At 45.6% G+C, this 17,090-nt stretch overlaps 1 protein-coding gene across 1 annotated transcript; it reads right to left on the reverse strand.

Annotated features, from left to right (window-relative positions):
* Positions 1-9,002: 9,002 nt before the first annotated feature.
* ccdc185 (coiled-coil domain containing 185) lies at positions 9,003-10,646 on the reverse strand. The gene has a single exon (XM_002939754.3). It carries the CDS (start codon positions 10,644-10,646, stop codon positions 9,003-9,005), a length of 1,644 nt encoding a protein of 547 aa, XP_002939800.3.
* Between the last annotated feature and the right edge of the window lie 6,444 nt (positions 10,647-17,090).

Consider the following 17,090-nt stretch of genomic DNA (forward strand, 5'->3'; position numbering starts at 1 on the left):
TTGCATGAAACAAGACCGACCCTCTCCATTCAGTGCAATTACACATTAGCCTTGTTCTTCTCTAATTGAAACCGAGAGGCAATCTCCTCGCCCAGCTGTGCCCGCTATTAATAGTAGGATGCCAGGCAGGGAGCGTGGGCGCCAACAAACCCCAATCACAGTGAAGCTCTTATAGGAACAGAATTGCTCTCCAGTTAATGTTAATGTTCTGTGTTATATAAGTCTCCCAGCCAATCAGGTTGTTTCTCCAGCTGCTTCTTCAGCTCATTGTCTGTATTTCCTATTATTTTCCCCAATTCTCTTATTTCTAGATTGTTCTACAGAAACCAAAGTGTTGCGATTAGGAGCTAAGGGGGCCCAGCCTGAAGGCCAGTTAGGGGGGGGAATTTGGGGTGAGTGCTTATTTGTGCCCTGGGTACCCCTGGAACTATAGCGGGGTGACTGTTACCCCAATGTTTCTATATATCTGTAACCTTGTTATGGGCTAAGGGGGCCCAGCCTGAAGGCCAGTTAGGGGGGGATTTGGGGTGAGTGCTTATTTGTGCCCTGGGTACCCCTGGAACTATAGCAGGGTGACTGTTACCCCAATGTTTCTATATATCTGTAACCTTGTTATGGGCTAAGGGGGCCCAGCCTGAAGGCCAGTTAGGGGGGATTTGGGGTGAGTGCTTATTTGTGCCCTGGGTACCCCTGGAACTATAGCAGGGTGACTGTTACCCCAATGTTTCTATATATCTGTAACCTTGTTATGGGCTAAGGGGGCCCAGCCTGAAGGCCAGTTAGGGGGGGATTTGGGGCGAGTGCTTATTTGTGCCCTGGGTACCCCTGGAACTATAGCGGGGGGACTGTTAGCCCAATGTTTCTATATATCTGTAACCTTGTTATGGGCTAAGGGGGCCCAGCCTGAAGGCCAGTTAGGGGGGGATTTGGGGTGAGTGCTTATTTGTGCCCTGGGTACCCCTGGAACTATAGCGGGGTGACTGTTACCCCAATGTTTCTATATATCTGTAACCTTGTTATGGGCTAAGGGGGCCCAGCCTGAAGGCCAGTTAGGGGGGGATTTGGGGTGAGTGCTTATTTGTGCCCTGTGCAGGTAGCTGAAGTGCACTCAAATGATTTTTGTTGCAGAAATATCAAACGAGGAATCAATATGAATAACTGTCTGTTATCCTCCCAGTTGAACGACAACCCAAATGGTTAAATTTAGTTAAAACTTGGCCATGCAGAGGGCCAAACCATCAGGTAATTTGGGAAGCGCTGCCCAGTTCTGCCTCTGCCAGCGCTTTATCCATGCACTGAGAAGGGGCAGATGAAATGATCAATCCGGATAGACTTATGGCCGTCCAATGGGGCCCAATCAGATGGTTCAGAAAGTGGGCTCTGATGCCAGGGTCTTTGGGACATTTGTTAAGGAAACAGATTTGATTATAGTGTCAATGGGAAAAGCCCAAAGGCCCCTGGCTACAAACTGGCGGCTGAAAGGCTCAGTGTTCCGTATGTCGCACACGTCGCTTTCCTGCTCTCTGGGAGGATAAAGGGGCAGTTATTTGTTCCCTACAAGCCGTTGGCAGAGGGATGTTTCAGACCGGCCGTTCCTTTTATACAAGTTGAAGTAAGTAGGTCATAGAACTGCGCAGGCGCCCAATATGCCGCAGGAGGCTGAGCAAAGTATCCACAGAAGGGTTAAATTAACCCCCTGGCCGGAATTCTCGGCAGCCGCCAACAGGACACGATACAGGGTCGGAAGTACAAAAGCTAAGGGGTTAATATTCAAGTGGTGTCTATAGATAAGGAGAACAAAACCAGAGAGAAATAATTATACATTCACAAGACTGGCAGTTTCAGCCTTACATAGGACTCCATTGTTCCCAGTCTGGCTCTCTTATCTCTTTCTATAGCGCCACTACAATGAGGAGAAGCCATGGGCTATACATAGAAAAACCAATAACACAGTGGCCAGAGTTATCTGTTATTTATATTTATATTTGGATATGTTATGCTTTGGTTCTGTAGGCAGCAAGAATTCTAATGATGATCCGGGGTTGGTGAAAGGTTAAATCTGCAGGCCTAGCGACCAAATACAAACACTCTCATGTGACGGCAGCACCCCCTAGTGGTAAATTGGTGTAACCTCACATCAGCCTTTCAGCAACTAAAGCTCTTATAGGAGGGTCCTGGTGTTTACAGCTCCCTGTAGGGCTTCCCCTTAAGGAAAACTATACCCCAAACAATGTCGGTCTCTATACAAATATATTGTATAAACAGCTCCTATGTAAAACTCTGCTTCATCTAAATAAACCATTTTCATATAAATATACTTATTTAGCAGTATGTGCCATTGGGTAATCCTAAATAGGAAACTGCCATTTTATGTACTAAGGGCCGCCCCCTGGGATCATAGGAGTCACAGTGCACACAAACAAGCCAAGGCACACATACATGCTAGGCTCCATCAGCCAATGAATGGGCAGAGTTCTGCCTTTTGCTCCCACACTACTTCCTGTTACAGTTAGAGCTGCATCACTTCCTGTCAGCTGATCTCTGAGGGAGCACACAGCCCATCACTAAATGGCGGCTCAAGGGAAAGGATGTAAAAGGGCAATATTTACTGATATATATATTCCAGTTTGGGGAGATTCTTTAATAGGCCACTTAATATGATATAAACTGTCTGTTGGTTACGTATTCATTCTGGGGGTTTAGTTTCCCTTTATTTCCTTTGCATTTGAAAGGGTTAAAGCATGCTGAGTCCCACTGGGGCCCCCCAGTTTGAGTATCAGTTTACACAATGGGGAAATGACATGGTGCCGGCCCCCGGATTCAGACAATGATCCTGTTGTGCCATTGATTTATATGCGGTGTCCCTGCAGCTCGGTGTCCCGGGGAGATAAGTGTTATCAGCCAGAGGCAGCTGTTCCTTCTGTCCAGCGCTGTGATTGGCCAGTGATGCAGGCATCCCATCCCTACCCCTGTATCCCCTGTATCCCCGGTCAGGTCTGTAGGAGACTGGGGGGCACCCAAACTCAGCCCGAGGCAGATCCCAAGGATGCCGGTCCCACCTCTGCGCAGAAGAACGGGCAGAACCCCCGACCCGAAACCAGAATTTACAGCAAAGCAGCCACCAAAATGGGAGCAGTGGGAGGTAAGAGCCCTCTGTGATTGTCTTATTAGAATGTAAGCTCTTCTGCTCTATCTACTGTTCTGCTTCCTCCATACGACTGATAACTTGTTCCCTCTCTCTCCCAGATTCTAGTGGTTTTTGGCTCAATTTTGCTGCTGATGTACATTTGGTTTTGCTATGAGAATTTCCATTTTCATATCACCCACTTCTACGCCCACCTGGGGTATCCAAACGCCCAGCACTTAGTGGGGCAAAGGTACCTGAGAGGTAAGTGGGCAAATTCTGAGTGAGCAGGAGGGGACGGGACTGACAGCAAAAGGGTTAATGTTACATCTGTAGGGAAATGAGAGCAGGGCAGGCAGTAACCCTTCCAACACTTTCCCCTGTCTCTGCCCCTATATATTAGGTACCTACCTAGTGCTACCAACCCCTATTTCTGTAGGGAAATGAGAGCAGGGCAGGCAGTAACCCTTCCAACACTTTCCCCTGTCTCTGCCCCTATATATTAGGTACCTACCTAGTGCTACCAACCCCTATTTCTGTAGGGAAATGAGAGCAGGGCAGGCAGTAACCCTTCCAACACTTTCCCCTGTCTCTGCCCCTATATATTAGGTACCTACCTAGTGCTACCAACCCCTATTTCTGTAGGGAAATGAGAGCAGGGCAGGCAGTAACCCTTCCAACACTTTCCCCTGTCTCTGCCCCTATATATTAGGTACCTACCTAGTGCTACCAACCCCTATTTCTGTAGGGAAATGAGAGCAGAGCAGGCAGTAACCCTTCCAACACTTTCCCCTGTCTCTGCCCCTATATATTAGGTACCTACCTAGTGCTACCAACCCCTATTTCTGTAGGGAAATGAGAGCAGGGCAGGCAGTAACCCTTCCAACACTTTCCCCTGTCTCTGCCCCTATATATTAGGTACCTACCTAGTGCTACCAACCCCTATTTCTGTAGGGAAATGAGAGCAGGGCAGGCAGTAACCCTTCCAACACTTTCCCCTGTCTCTGCCCCTATATATTAGGTACCTACCTAGTGCTACCAACCCCTATTTCTGTAGGGAAATGAGAGCAGGGCAGGCAGTAACCCTTCCAACACTTTCCCCTGTCTCTGCCCCTATATATTAGGTACCTACCTAGTGCTACCAACCCCTATTTCTGTAGGGAAATGAGAGCAGAGCAGGTAGTAACCCTTCCAACACTTTCCCCTGTCTCTGCCCCTATATATTAGGTACCTACCTAGTGCTACCAACCCCTATTTCTGTAGGGAAATGAGAGCAGGGCAGGCAGTAACCCTTCCAACACTTTCCCCTGTCTCTGCCCCTATATATTAGGTACCTACCTAGTGCTACCAACCCCTATTTCTGTAGGGAAATGAGAGCAGGGCAGGCAGTAACCCTTCCAACACTTTCCCCTGTCTCTGCCCCTATATATTAGGTACCTACCTAGTGCTACCAACCCCTATTTCTGTAGGGAAATGAGAGCAGAGCAGGCAGTAACCCTTCCAACACTTTCCCCTGTCTCTGCCCCTATATATTAGGTACCTACCTAGTGCTACCAACCCCTATTTCTGTAGGGAAATGAGAGCAGGGCAGGCAGTAACCCTTCCAACACTTTCCCCTGTCTCTGCCCCTATATATTAGGTACCTACCTAGTGCTACCAACCCCTATTTCTGTAGGGAAATGAGAGCAGAGCAGGCAGTAACCCTTCCAACACTTTCCCCTGTCTCTGCCCCTATATATTAGGTACCTACCTAGTGCTACCAACCCCTATTTCTGTAGGGAAATGAGAGCAGGGCAGGCAGTAACCCTTCCAACACTTTCCCCTGTCTCTGCCCCTATATATTAGGTACCTACCTAGTGCTACCAACCCCTATTTCTGTAGGGAAATGAGAGCAGGGCAGGCAGTAACCCTTCCAACACTTTCCCCTGTCTCTGCCCCTATATATTAGGTACCTACCTAGTGCTACCAACCCCTATTTCTGTAGGGAAATGAGAGCAGGGCAGGCAGTAACCCTTCCAACACTTTCCCCTGTCTCTGCCCCTATATATTAGGTACCTACCTAGTGCTACCAACCCCTATTTCTGTAGGGAAATGAGAGCAGGGCAGGCAGTAACCCTTCCAACAGAGAGAGAGATATGTGCAACCTGTAACATGTATATTCTATATGACGCAGGGGTCGGGGTGCGGAGGGACGAGGCTATGGCCGCACACTGGTTCAGGTAAGTTGCTGCAGTTCAGCTGCCATTGGTAGTGATGAAATTCTCTGCGTTGCCTGTAGGTCTGCGCTAGAGAGTCTGGGGCTGAGTGCTAGGGGAGTAATAACAGTAATAGGGATGAACATGTCTCTGTGGCTAAAGGCAAAGTTAGACAAATAAAGAGAAATGTATATCCACAGCTGGAGTTTACAGATAAAGATTTTGGCTCGGGGGTATTGCTGTCCCTATATACAGAGCTGCAATTTGTATATATAGTATATATACAATATAACCTTTAAAACACAAGGCTGATTAGTAATTTCAGAGTCACAATACATGGCAGCATAGAAACCAGTGCAGCCTGCATCAAAATGAATTAATAATCAGCCCTGTAGCATCAGCTTCTATTGAAAAGGAACCTCACTTCCTGCTTGATGATTTCCCACACCCCCCAAGTTTAGTTTCTCAGCAGCAGCCCAGAGCCCACTGAGCACGTGCAGTGCCACTGACACACAAAAGATGGCTAACCAGATCCAAGATGGGGAGCTGCTGGGGGCAACTTTAAAAGCCTGGATTACTGTTATAGGGCTGCTGAACCTTACTTAGTACAGCAAGTTGAAGCTGAATAGGAATCTGTAGGAATCGCTCACTCCCGCGCATGTAAGTGGTACTAGTGCCAGTAGCTCCTCCCTATTTACTTATTTCCTGTTTCCTCAGTCGGGCAGTGCAGAACTCCGGCCCAGTGAGCGGGGAGCAGAACCAGACGCTGATCATGTAGGAATTGAAACCAGAAACAGATTCTGAGCGAAGAAAGCGAAGGAGTTGAGTTTTGCAGTTCACTCTGGCAGCAACAGGGTTAAAGAGGTTTTGCTGCAAGGACCTTTCTGCGCATCCGATGAGCACATTCAGCAGCTGTTATACTGCAACTACAACTCCCAGCACCCTCTAGCAGCTGAAGGGCCACAAGTTGGTTATATTATACCCAATGTTCTCCCCAGTGCTCCTCCATACCCTGTATCCCCGCCCACAAATAATCTCATTGGCTCATTGGCCTTTCTGTTTGAAATTTATTAATAAATGCGTTTCCATATGTTCGTACAGTTTGCAGTATCTCATTTGTATTGGCCTCGGGCTAGCGCCTCACGTGGGGGCCCCGGGCTAGCGCCTCACGTGGGCCCCGGGCTAGCGCCTCACGTGGGCCCCGGGCTAGCGCCTCTTGTCGGCCTCGGGCTAGTGCCGCACAGAGCTGATTAGTAGCCGATCCACTGGCCCCTCGCTCCAGTTCTGCACTCACAGGCACTGAGTCGCTCTGGGTTTTGGGGCCCCTAGATACCCCAGCCGGCGGTTGATGGATGAGGATTGTGTATAGGACTTAAAGGGGTTGTTCACCTTTGAGTTAACTTTTAGTATGATGTAGAGAGTGAGATAATTTGCAATTGGTCTTCATTTGTTATTATTTGTAGTTTGTATTATTTATTTATTTATTTATTTTCGGTTCAGGAGCTCTCCAGTTTGAAATGTCTATGGCTTTTTGGTTGCTAGGGTCCAAGTTACCTTAGCAACCAGGGAGTGGTTCGGACGAGAGACTGGTATGTGAATAGGAGAGAACCTGAACAGAAAAGAAAGTTACAAAAACTGCAAAGAGTTTGAAGAAAAAGGCAAGTAATTCATAAACTATAACAAAGACCAATTGAAAAGTTGCTCAGAATTGGCCATTCTGTAATTAAAGTACTAAACGTTAACTCAAAGGTGAACCACCCCAGACTAGAGGTTGGCAGACAGAAGTGGCGCCCCTTGCCCACCCTACTGTTGCCCCTAGTTCCGGCCCTACATATCCATACTGTGTGTCTGCCCTCAAGAGATGCGGTGCCTAAAGGGGCCCTTATACATGGGTGTAGTTGTATCCTTCCCTGGAGGTACAGAGGCAATTAACCCATGCTTGGCTGGGCGGTGCATAACAGCACACCATGGTAGTGTCCCCTTTAACCCTAATGCCAGTGCACAGCCAGCTTTGTATCTATAGGGCCCGAAATTATACCATGTGCCCCCCCTTCCCCTCGCTATTGGCTGATCCTCTCATACACAAGCCGTACAGTGTGACCAATCATTTATTTCTGCTTTCCGTTCTGCCATTTTGTGACCATAGAAAAATACATCTGTATAAATATAAATCATTTCTATCCCAGAGTAAAAAAAAAAACAGCATTAACACAAGTTATAAATATTCTATAAATGGTCCAAAATGAGAATAGACGTGGTTTTTACACACTAACACACATAACTGTATATATATACTATAAGGCCTGGGGTCCGCGGGGAGTTTTGTGCAATGTTCTGTTTAGGGAAAGGTTGGCCATACAAATAAATAAGAAATATCTTTAAGAAACCAATGTGCCAATCATGTTGGCCCTGGCACAAATACGTAAATATATATATATTATTGCACTGGTAAATTCCATTGTATTAAAGGGGTTTAAGAAAACTACAAAGCTGAGTATATCTCACAGGATAATAACATTAATGGAGGAAAAGAAAAACTAAGTTAATTTTATATATATACAGTATATACCAGTGTGCACATTCTATATTCAGCCACCAGAGGGAGCTGTTTACATGCAGTTTATGGGAATCCTATTTCTTTTGATTAAAGAAAGTGCAAAGGGTTCTGTTGTCTGTAGAAGTTAAGCCAATCAAACTAAAGCAACGTCTGATAAAGGGGACATGGACCCACCGTATAGATTAAATCAGTGGTCTTCTAAGCACTTCTTTATTTCACTTTGTTAGCTTAATGTCGCCTTTAAACCTTTTTATAAACCTTTCATTTCTCACAATTTCAGGTGGCATCTGGAGAAAAAGTATAAACTATAGGAAAACGCACTGTAAACACCAAATAAGTTTCTGTAAACTGTAAAGGATGATTAATGCTGAACTGAAATTGGATGTGTATCATTTATACTGTCCCTTTAAAAGGGCTCTACTGCCCCGTGCCTTTAAGTGATACTGATTCGGGTGAGTATGGCACCACCATTTTTTCAATTATAGATGCCCCTAAGCTGCCCCCCCCCCCCCGGCTGAGCAGCCCCTGAGGGGTACTATACACATTCCACCAAATGGAAAGCTCATACTGCCCCCCAGTTCAGACTGGCAATCTGTGGGTTCTGGCCGGTGCCAGAGGGGTGCTGTAAGGTGCCATAGACAGTTATTGGGCTGCTGGGGGGGTTTCTTTGGACCTCTGTGTACCTGTAATGCCAGGGTCTATTTTGAGTCCCAGTCCGGACCTGCTGCCCCCAGTTTATAAGACCAAAGGAAGCTGCTCTCTCAGGGAGGGGTAAGTACTGCTGGGCCGGGGGCAGAAGAGGGGCTCTTATACAAAGCCCAGTGATGCAGGGTGAGTTACACCAACATATCGATAGCTGTGTGTCGGTATCACTAGGCATCTATTGGCCTCTTCCTTGAGACTATTTCTGAAAAGAGTCCTAATCATTCCACCCCCACCCCCAAACTTACCCCTGTAAGGGGTGAGTGCACAGCACCAAGTTGTACTAAACCCTATGGGACATCAGTTGGCTCTGCCTGGGATTGGTCTCTCCAACGGGCCGAGCTGCCGGTGTCGTTTCCCATCATCACTTGCATTGCTAGATTGGATTTATAAGGAGGCCTTTAATGGTTCCCAGGCCCTCGGCCTATGAGGTGTATCTGAGCAGACTCGCGTTCATCTCTGCCTGCCTCACCATTTGGTCGAAGGTCCGGCTCCTGGTCTGCTCTCTGATTTTCTCCCTCATTTGGAAGGAAGCCATTGCAGTTTTCTTGCCCTGTTCCACTGTGGCCTCTTTCTCTTTCAGCAACTGGGCACATCTCCAGTCCTTTTCCCTGATCAGATATTTCATTTGCTTCCTGTAGTTTTCGTCCTGTTCCTCCACTTTCTGTTTCAGCAGCTGATGGACCTTCTCCTTCATGGTGTTCACCTCTCGGGTCCTCTCTGCCCGAATCTGAATGCTCTTGTCCAGGGAATCCTTGGCCTGTTGGATCTTCTGGTCTGTGAGCTTGGCCAACATGGCTTTGTATTTCATCTGCTCCTTCTCCTGTTGCTCGACCCTGAGTTTGGCCAGAAGCAGCAGCTCTTCCTCCTTGGCCGCCTTCTCTCTCAGCTCCTTGCTCCTCTCTACAAGTAACTGCCCATAAAGCTGCTGAGACTTGCGCTCCTTCTGCTTGATCTGCATCCGCTTACACTGCTCCTCGGCTTTGGCTTGGATATCCACCTTCTCCTTCAGCCTGCTGTGCCTCAGCCTTTCGTACTGGTTCTTCACCTGCAGGTTCTGCTTGTTCTGCAGTTCTTTCATCAGCCGGAACCTGAAGGCCTGGGACATGCGCTGCTCAAAGACGGGGTTGTTAAACTCTTCATGTGTCGCTGTGGGCTCCTCCAGGTGGATCTTATTATCTATTCCACTTGTGGATCCCACATTAGCGCCAGTCTTTTCTCTCCAATACTCTGAGGTGAGATCCCCTCTGCGGTCACTGGAGCTCCTTGACCGTCTCCTCCATACCCCCCCGAGCTGCAGGTTCATCCAATCTGCTTTACTCAGCGCCTCTTTCAGCCTCTGCTCTTCGGCTAATAACCCCCGCCAGGCTCGCTGGGCCCTGAGCTTCCTCTCCTGGGCCAGATCCTCCTCCCTGTACTTGGCCAACATGAGCGCTGCAATCTTCTTATCTCTCTGGGAGACGCACACCCGGGCCTCTCGCTCCACGTCTCTCGCCAGCTGTCTCACCTGCAGCTCCGGGGCCGTCAGATCCCCCAGGCTCAGACTTCTCCTGAGGCGCCAGGGCCCGGGGTGGGTGGGGCCCATCATGGAACGACGGGAGGAGGGTGCTGCTGGGAAATCTCTTTCTCTTGGGAGGGTCCCCCCTGCATTTGATTGGGTAGAATAGATCATGGGGTGACCTGTGCCCCCCTTATATGTAGGCCAGTCTCTGGGCTTCACTAGGGCCCCATCATTCTGGATTTCTAGTTCTTTGGCCCCATGGGGCCCTCCTGCTCTGGGATCCCCCTGCACTATCTGTGCCCGTAGCTGCTTGCACAGCCTCAGTCTGCTCCTTCGCTCCTCCTCGTATTCCTCCCACAGATGGTTGAGCTGCCCCTGCCCGGCCCCCGGGTGCTGCTCCGCCACTTCCCCCACTGACCTGGGAAGGAGATCGACGGGTCTGACGGCCAGCCGGGCACAGGCCTCCAGGGAGCGGGGGCTGGTGAGCACATAGCGGCTGTCATTGCCCTCCTGGAAGTTATACAGATCCAAGTGTAAGTTGGGGGATCGGCGCCCACTACGTTCCATCACTCAAGCGCAGCAATGCGGAAACACAGTGACAGGCCGCCGTTACCCCGGTTACCAGGAAGCCACTCTTCGTTGCTAAGGGAGACGGCGAGTTGCCGGTTGAGCAATAGCGCCACCTGGTGACGCGGAGGATTGCCCTGACTGGTTCCTGCGCCTGCGCACATTGGCTTGGTCGTTCCCTGAGCATGCGCATTTGTGTTCAGTAGTTTGACATTGCTTAGTTACTGTGCCAGAAACCATTCATTGTTATTAGCAGGGTTGCCAGGAGGTTGGCGGTTTTTCCGCCAAATTAGGCTACTAATTTAAAGCCCTGGCCGGTTTCCAAAGAAGGAACCCGCCAAGGTACAGATTTGGGCTAGTTTTTGGAGCCTTGGCGGGTTTGTAGTTAGGAAACTAGCCAAAGTAGTATTAGCGTGCCTGTCCCACTGCATGCTGGGTAATGTAGTTTGTAGTTAACAATTAGCCTACAGCTAGGATTAATATAAAACTACAATACCCAGCATGCAATTGGACAGTATAGACTGAGGCTCTGTTTTGTATTCCTTTTTGCTCTATACTTCTATATTTTTAGAATTTTTTTTCAGTGCGCATATTGGGCTATTTTTGGGCTACTTTCAAAGTGGCTTTTGGCTAGTTTTGGGCTGGCTTTGGAACTGCCTTAGGCTGGTTTGGAAAGATAAATCTGGCAACCCTGGTTATGAGCCAAAGTAAGGAGAATGTAGCAAAGCCTTATCCGTCGACCTCACTAAGCACTAAGGTTTATTAGGCCTTTACTTACCCCAATACTAGTTTAATAATTCAAACATTGTAAAAGTTTGATGCAGTTCTAGTAGAAACCCATAGCAACCCATCAGTGGGTACTGGCTACTGCTTAGCTGTATGATTTGTTGCTATGGGTTACTAGACAAACTTTAATACCACCTTAAGTGTGGCACTAAACCCATCTGTAATAAGTGCGCGGTGTGATGGATACATACACATAAGTAATACAATGAAACAATGGACATACAGTATTAGTTAGGAAAGATAATTACCACAGACTGACAGGCTGGAACCCTATTTATGAAAAATTTCAAATCCCCTTTACTGAGCCCTTTCTGATGCCACCTATATGACCATTGCCCTTTTCCTCACTGCTGCCCTTTCCCTGGCAGTACAGCGCCATCACCCCCTGGAACAAACACTGCCATTTTCCTATTTATGCTTTTTTCTCCAGTTCAGCCATTGCTGCCACCCTTTTATTTATCCCTATGCATAAAGAACATATAGGGGACTGAAGGTGTATTCAGGCAGTTCCCTAAGGTATAAGCCAAGTGTGTTTCTAACTGACAGCTGGGAGAGGAATAGTGCCACCCCAGGGGTCCTGGCCACCAGAGGCGGCAAGTTGATGCTGCCCCTTCGCTCTTTATGTTACAAGGAATAGCTTTTTGCCATCCCTGGTAACTGCCGCCTGAGGAGAAAGCTGTTTCCCTATCCTTGGCCTTGCTTAAAGTATTTTCCTGGCAGTTCAGTAACTGGGGATATCCTTGCTCCAGTCTTTAAAAGGGGGAGGCTAATGTGTACTTGGCCTCTTGGGATCCCATCTGTTGGAGGGGATGGATGGTGCTCAGAGCCTGGGTGCAGGTAGGCCCATAGGGGAAGTGTAAGGATGGGTCTGTAATAGCTCATTCCAGGAGTGAGAGGTAGGACCAGGGTAGCTAGTGAGCAGCCTGAATCCCCACCGAGGATCTGCCAATTCTGAGTGTACCACCCATAGAGTAGGGTCTCAAGTGTACAGACCTAGGGGTAAATGTGTTCCCACCTAGGTTCCACTTGGAGGGCCTGTACTGGGGATCAGACACTTCTGAGTTGACTCAATTTGCACATTCATTATTGACCCGTGATGGGTAAATGCTGCCTGGAAACTTTGTACATCACTAAATGCTGAATAACTGTACTGCATCTATCTGCCACTGTCTTCCAAGTGATTGTTCTATGCTCCTGTGAATAATACAACAAACAATAAGCTGTACCCTCATACTGTACTGTCTAAGGGAAACACTATGGCACCTCCTACCCATATGTATAAATACAAATATACAGAGAAGGAATGTTCTGGGCACACAATAAGCTGTACCCCCATACTGTACTGTCTCAGAGAAACACTATGGCACCTCCCTCCCATATGTATAAATACAAATATACAGAGAAGGAATGTTCTGGGCACACAATAAGCTGTACCCTCATACTGCTCTGTCTAAGGGAAACACTATGGCACCTCCTACCCATATGTATAAATACAAATATACAGAGAAGGAATGTTCTGGGCACACAATAAGCTGTACCCCCATACTGTACTGTCTAAGGGAAACACTATGGCACCCCCTACCCATATGTATAAATACAAATATACAGAGAAGGAATGTTCTGGGCACACAATAAGCTGTACCCCCATACTGTACTGTCTAAGGGAAACACTATGGCACCTCCTACCCATATGTATAAATACAAATATACAGAGAAGGAATGTTCTGGGCACACAATAAGCTGTACCCCCATACTGTACTGTCTAAGGGAAACACTATGGCACCCCCTACCCATATGTATAAATACAAATATACAGAGAAGGAATGTTCTGGGCACACAATTAGCTGTACCCCCATACTGTACTGTCTAAGGGAAACACTATGGCACCCCCTACCCATATGTATAAATACAAATATACAGAGAAGGAATGTTCTGGGCTCTCACACTTATAAAGACAAGTTTTAAATCAGCTCTAGCCACCCTACCACACAGACAGCAATTAGTTTTACTGAATTGGCCGGATAAATACACCAGCGTGCTGCCTGTAAATAGCAAAGTCTGGGATATTTAGATGTTTAGATGATGCCGCTGGCACGACGTGATCATAAAAGCCCTTTCTTTTCTGCTAAAGCCTCCCAGCACTTTGCTTTATTCCTGTAATCACACACTGTAATTTGCCCAGTTATACACTTACTGTCCTTTGCAAAATGATCATTTCTTTTTCTTTTTCAATTCACCAATTAGGGGGAGTTATTTGTCTCTCTTTTCTGTAACTAAATGCCGATTTAGTTGTCAAAAGCAGCGACAGCTGTCTCCCCGCAGCGAGTGCCATAATGTGCCGAATACATGACTTCTGGCTAATGTGTAGGGGGGACGCTTCATTTTCATACGCTGTGCGTCCCGCGCCAGCTAAATTCCTAGAAATACACAATAGAGAAAGACTAATCCATAGTACAATTTCCCTTTGTATTAAAGTAGAAATACAATGTAGCTTACTATGTGCAAGGTGTCTCATTGGACAGTTACATTAATATAAAAGTATGGGACCTGCCATGCTGTTTCCCTTTGGAATAGAATATAGCAGTGGTGTGACTATATATGCAGCAGAACCCATGGTCACAAGGGGGCCCGAACCAAGGGGTCTGCTATTCCTTAGTCCCCCTCCCCAGCCCCTCTCCTACATTAAATATACCGGTACGGTCAGGCCCGGATGGGAGGGGGTGGAATAATTGGTTGCGCCGGTCCCTCTCAAAAGAATTTTCTGCAGGGGGGGTCCCAGCACAACCAAGTTACGCCGATGGAGTATAAAAAGACTATAGCTATTCTATAACAAAACATTCGTTCTTTGTACAGGTATCGGACCCCTTATCTGGAAACCCGTTACCCAGAAAGCTCCGAATTACGGAATGCCAGTCTCCCATAGACTCCATTTTAATCAAATAATTCAGAATTTTAAAACTGATTTCCTTTTTCTATGTAGAAATAAAACAGAACCTTGTAATTGATTCCAGCTAAGATATAATTAATCCTTATTGGGGGCAGAACAGCCCTATTGGGTTTATTTAATGGTTAAATGATTCCCTTTTCTCTGTAATAATAAAACAGTACCTGTACTTGATCCCAACTAAGGTATAATTAATCCTTATTGGATGCAAAACAATCCTATTGGGTTTAATTAATGTTTTATTGATTTTTTAGTAGACTTAAGCTATTGAGATCCAAATTACGGAAAGAGCCCTTATCCGGAATACCCTTGGTCCCGAGCATTCTGGATAATTGGTCCTATACCTGTATAGTGTATATTTTACATATGGGCAGCCATGTTGTTTTCTGGAGACAATACATATTGCTTTATATATGCTCAGAACATTCCTTCTCTATATTTATGTGTCTACATATAGGTAGGAGCTTGCATACTGTTGACAAAACTGGACATTACCGATTAAGATGCCATGTTAATAGGGATTTATTTTTTTGCCATAGTGGCATTAGAACCAGCCGATATATCAATATAATTATGATTTAGTACTAGTACGGGTATAGGACCCATTATCCAGAATGCTCAGGAGAAAGGGTATTCTGGATAAGGGGTCTTTTCGTAATCTCCGTACCTTAAGTCTACTAAAAAAACAATAAAACATAAATTAAACCCAATAATATTGTTTTGCCCCCAATAAGGATTAATTATATCTTAGTTGGGATCAAGTACAGGTACTGTTTTATTATTACAGAGAAAAGGGAATCATTTAACCATGAAATAAACCCAATAGGGCTGTTCTGCCCCAATAAGGGGTAATTATATCTTAGTTGGGATCAAGTACAGGTACTGTTTTATTATTACAGAGAAAAGGGAATCATTTAACCATGAAATAAACCCAATAGGGCTGTTCTGCCCCTATTAAGGGGTAATTATATCTTAGTTGGGATCAAGTACAGGTACTGTTTTATTATTACAGAGAAAAGGGAATCATTTAACCATTAAATAAACCCAATAGGGCTGTTCTGCCCCAATAAGGGGTAATTATATCTTAGTTGGGATCAAGTACAGGTACTGTTTTATTATTACAGAGAAAAGGGAATCATTTAACCATTAAATAAACCCAATAGGGCTGTTCTGCCCCAATAAGGGGTAATTATATCTTAGTTGGGATCAAGTACAGGTACTGTTTTATTATTACAGAGAAAAGGGAATCATTTAACCATTAAATAAACCCAATAGGGCTGTTCTGCCCCAATAAGGGGTAATTATATCTTAGTTGGGATCAAGTACAGGTACTGTTTTATTATTACAGAGAAAAGGGAATCATTTAACCATGAAATAAACCCAATAGGGCTGTTCTGCCCCAATAAGGGGTAATTATATCTTAGTTGGGATCAAGTACAGGTACTGTTTTATTATTACAGAGAAAAGGGAATCATTTAACCATGAAATAAACCCAATAGGGCTGTTCTGCCCCAATAAGGGGTAATTATATCTTAGTTGGGATCAAGTACAGGTACTGTTTTATTATTACAGAGAAAAGGGAATCATTTAACCATGAAATAAACCCAATAGGGCTGTTCTGCCCCCAATAAGGGGTAATTATATCTTAGTTGGGATCAAGTACAGATACTGTTTTATTAGGAATCAATTTTAAAAATCAGTAGTACTAGTAATATTGCGATATTTTAAAAAAGACACCCATAGATTTCAATAAAGATTCAATCTTCCAGTGCAACGGCTTCAAAATAAAGATTCCACTATGTTATGGGCCCTTTCTCTAAAGAATAATTCTAACCAAATCCCTCAAATGTCTTCCCCCTAATTAATTTGGTTGTCCTTTCTACGGTCCATCTATTTTATTGTTAAAGCCCTAAAGCCATTCCTTTTAGGATATTTGTCTGTCTGTGTTCTCATGCCTTTTAATTAAGTACAATATTTTGCTGATTGCTGTAGTCATGCTGAGTCAGTATGTCTAGATCCTTCTCTATTTAAGGCATATTCTCATCACACAATGGCCTTTTTTTGTGATCTAATTTCATTTTCTATGCAAATTTTAGGGCATTGTCACAGGCCAAAAAACACCCTTTCTCACCTCTATATACTGTATATATATATATCAGGACAGTAGCTATTTTTCTAAATCTAAATAGGGAAGGGCTTGATACAATGTCAGCAGGATTTGAGGTGGATCAGGTTGTAACAGGGTATAACTGATGAATCCCGAGACCTTGCTCTGTATCTATATCAGTCTTTCATGAACAAGTTATATAAAACAGGTTCAGGGCAGAAGCTTAAAGTGCTCCTTTAGTTTAATTAAAGGGAAACTTTGGCTTCTGAAAATTTGTTAAAGGGTCCCACACAACCCAGAAACCCATGATAAACCTTTCTGCTTATTTTTAAACTGATGTATATAAGATAACTAAAAATAAATGTATTTTTCAAGACATAGGGTACATATATGTAGTACAAAGACCAGCAGATCTCCAAGATCCATCGGCGTTGGCTTACTGCTCATAGTAATTAAATAACAGCCGGAGGTCAGCAGGCCGGTTAATTTGCCAGCACTGATGCCTTGTCATCTCAATTCCATTGTCTCAGCATTTCTTCTTCTTCCGCTGAGCGCAATTACTCAACATTAACACAGTCATAGGGCTGGCCCAGAAATGCCCATCTAT

The sequence above is a fragment of the Xenopus tropicalis genome, chromosome 5 (assembly GCF_000004195.4).
Source record: "Xenopus tropicalis strain Nigerian chromosome 5, UCB_Xtro_10.0, whole genome shotgun sequence".
Taxonomy (NCBI): domain Eukaryota; kingdom Metazoa; phylum Chordata; class Amphibia; order Anura; family Pipidae; genus Xenopus; species Xenopus tropicalis.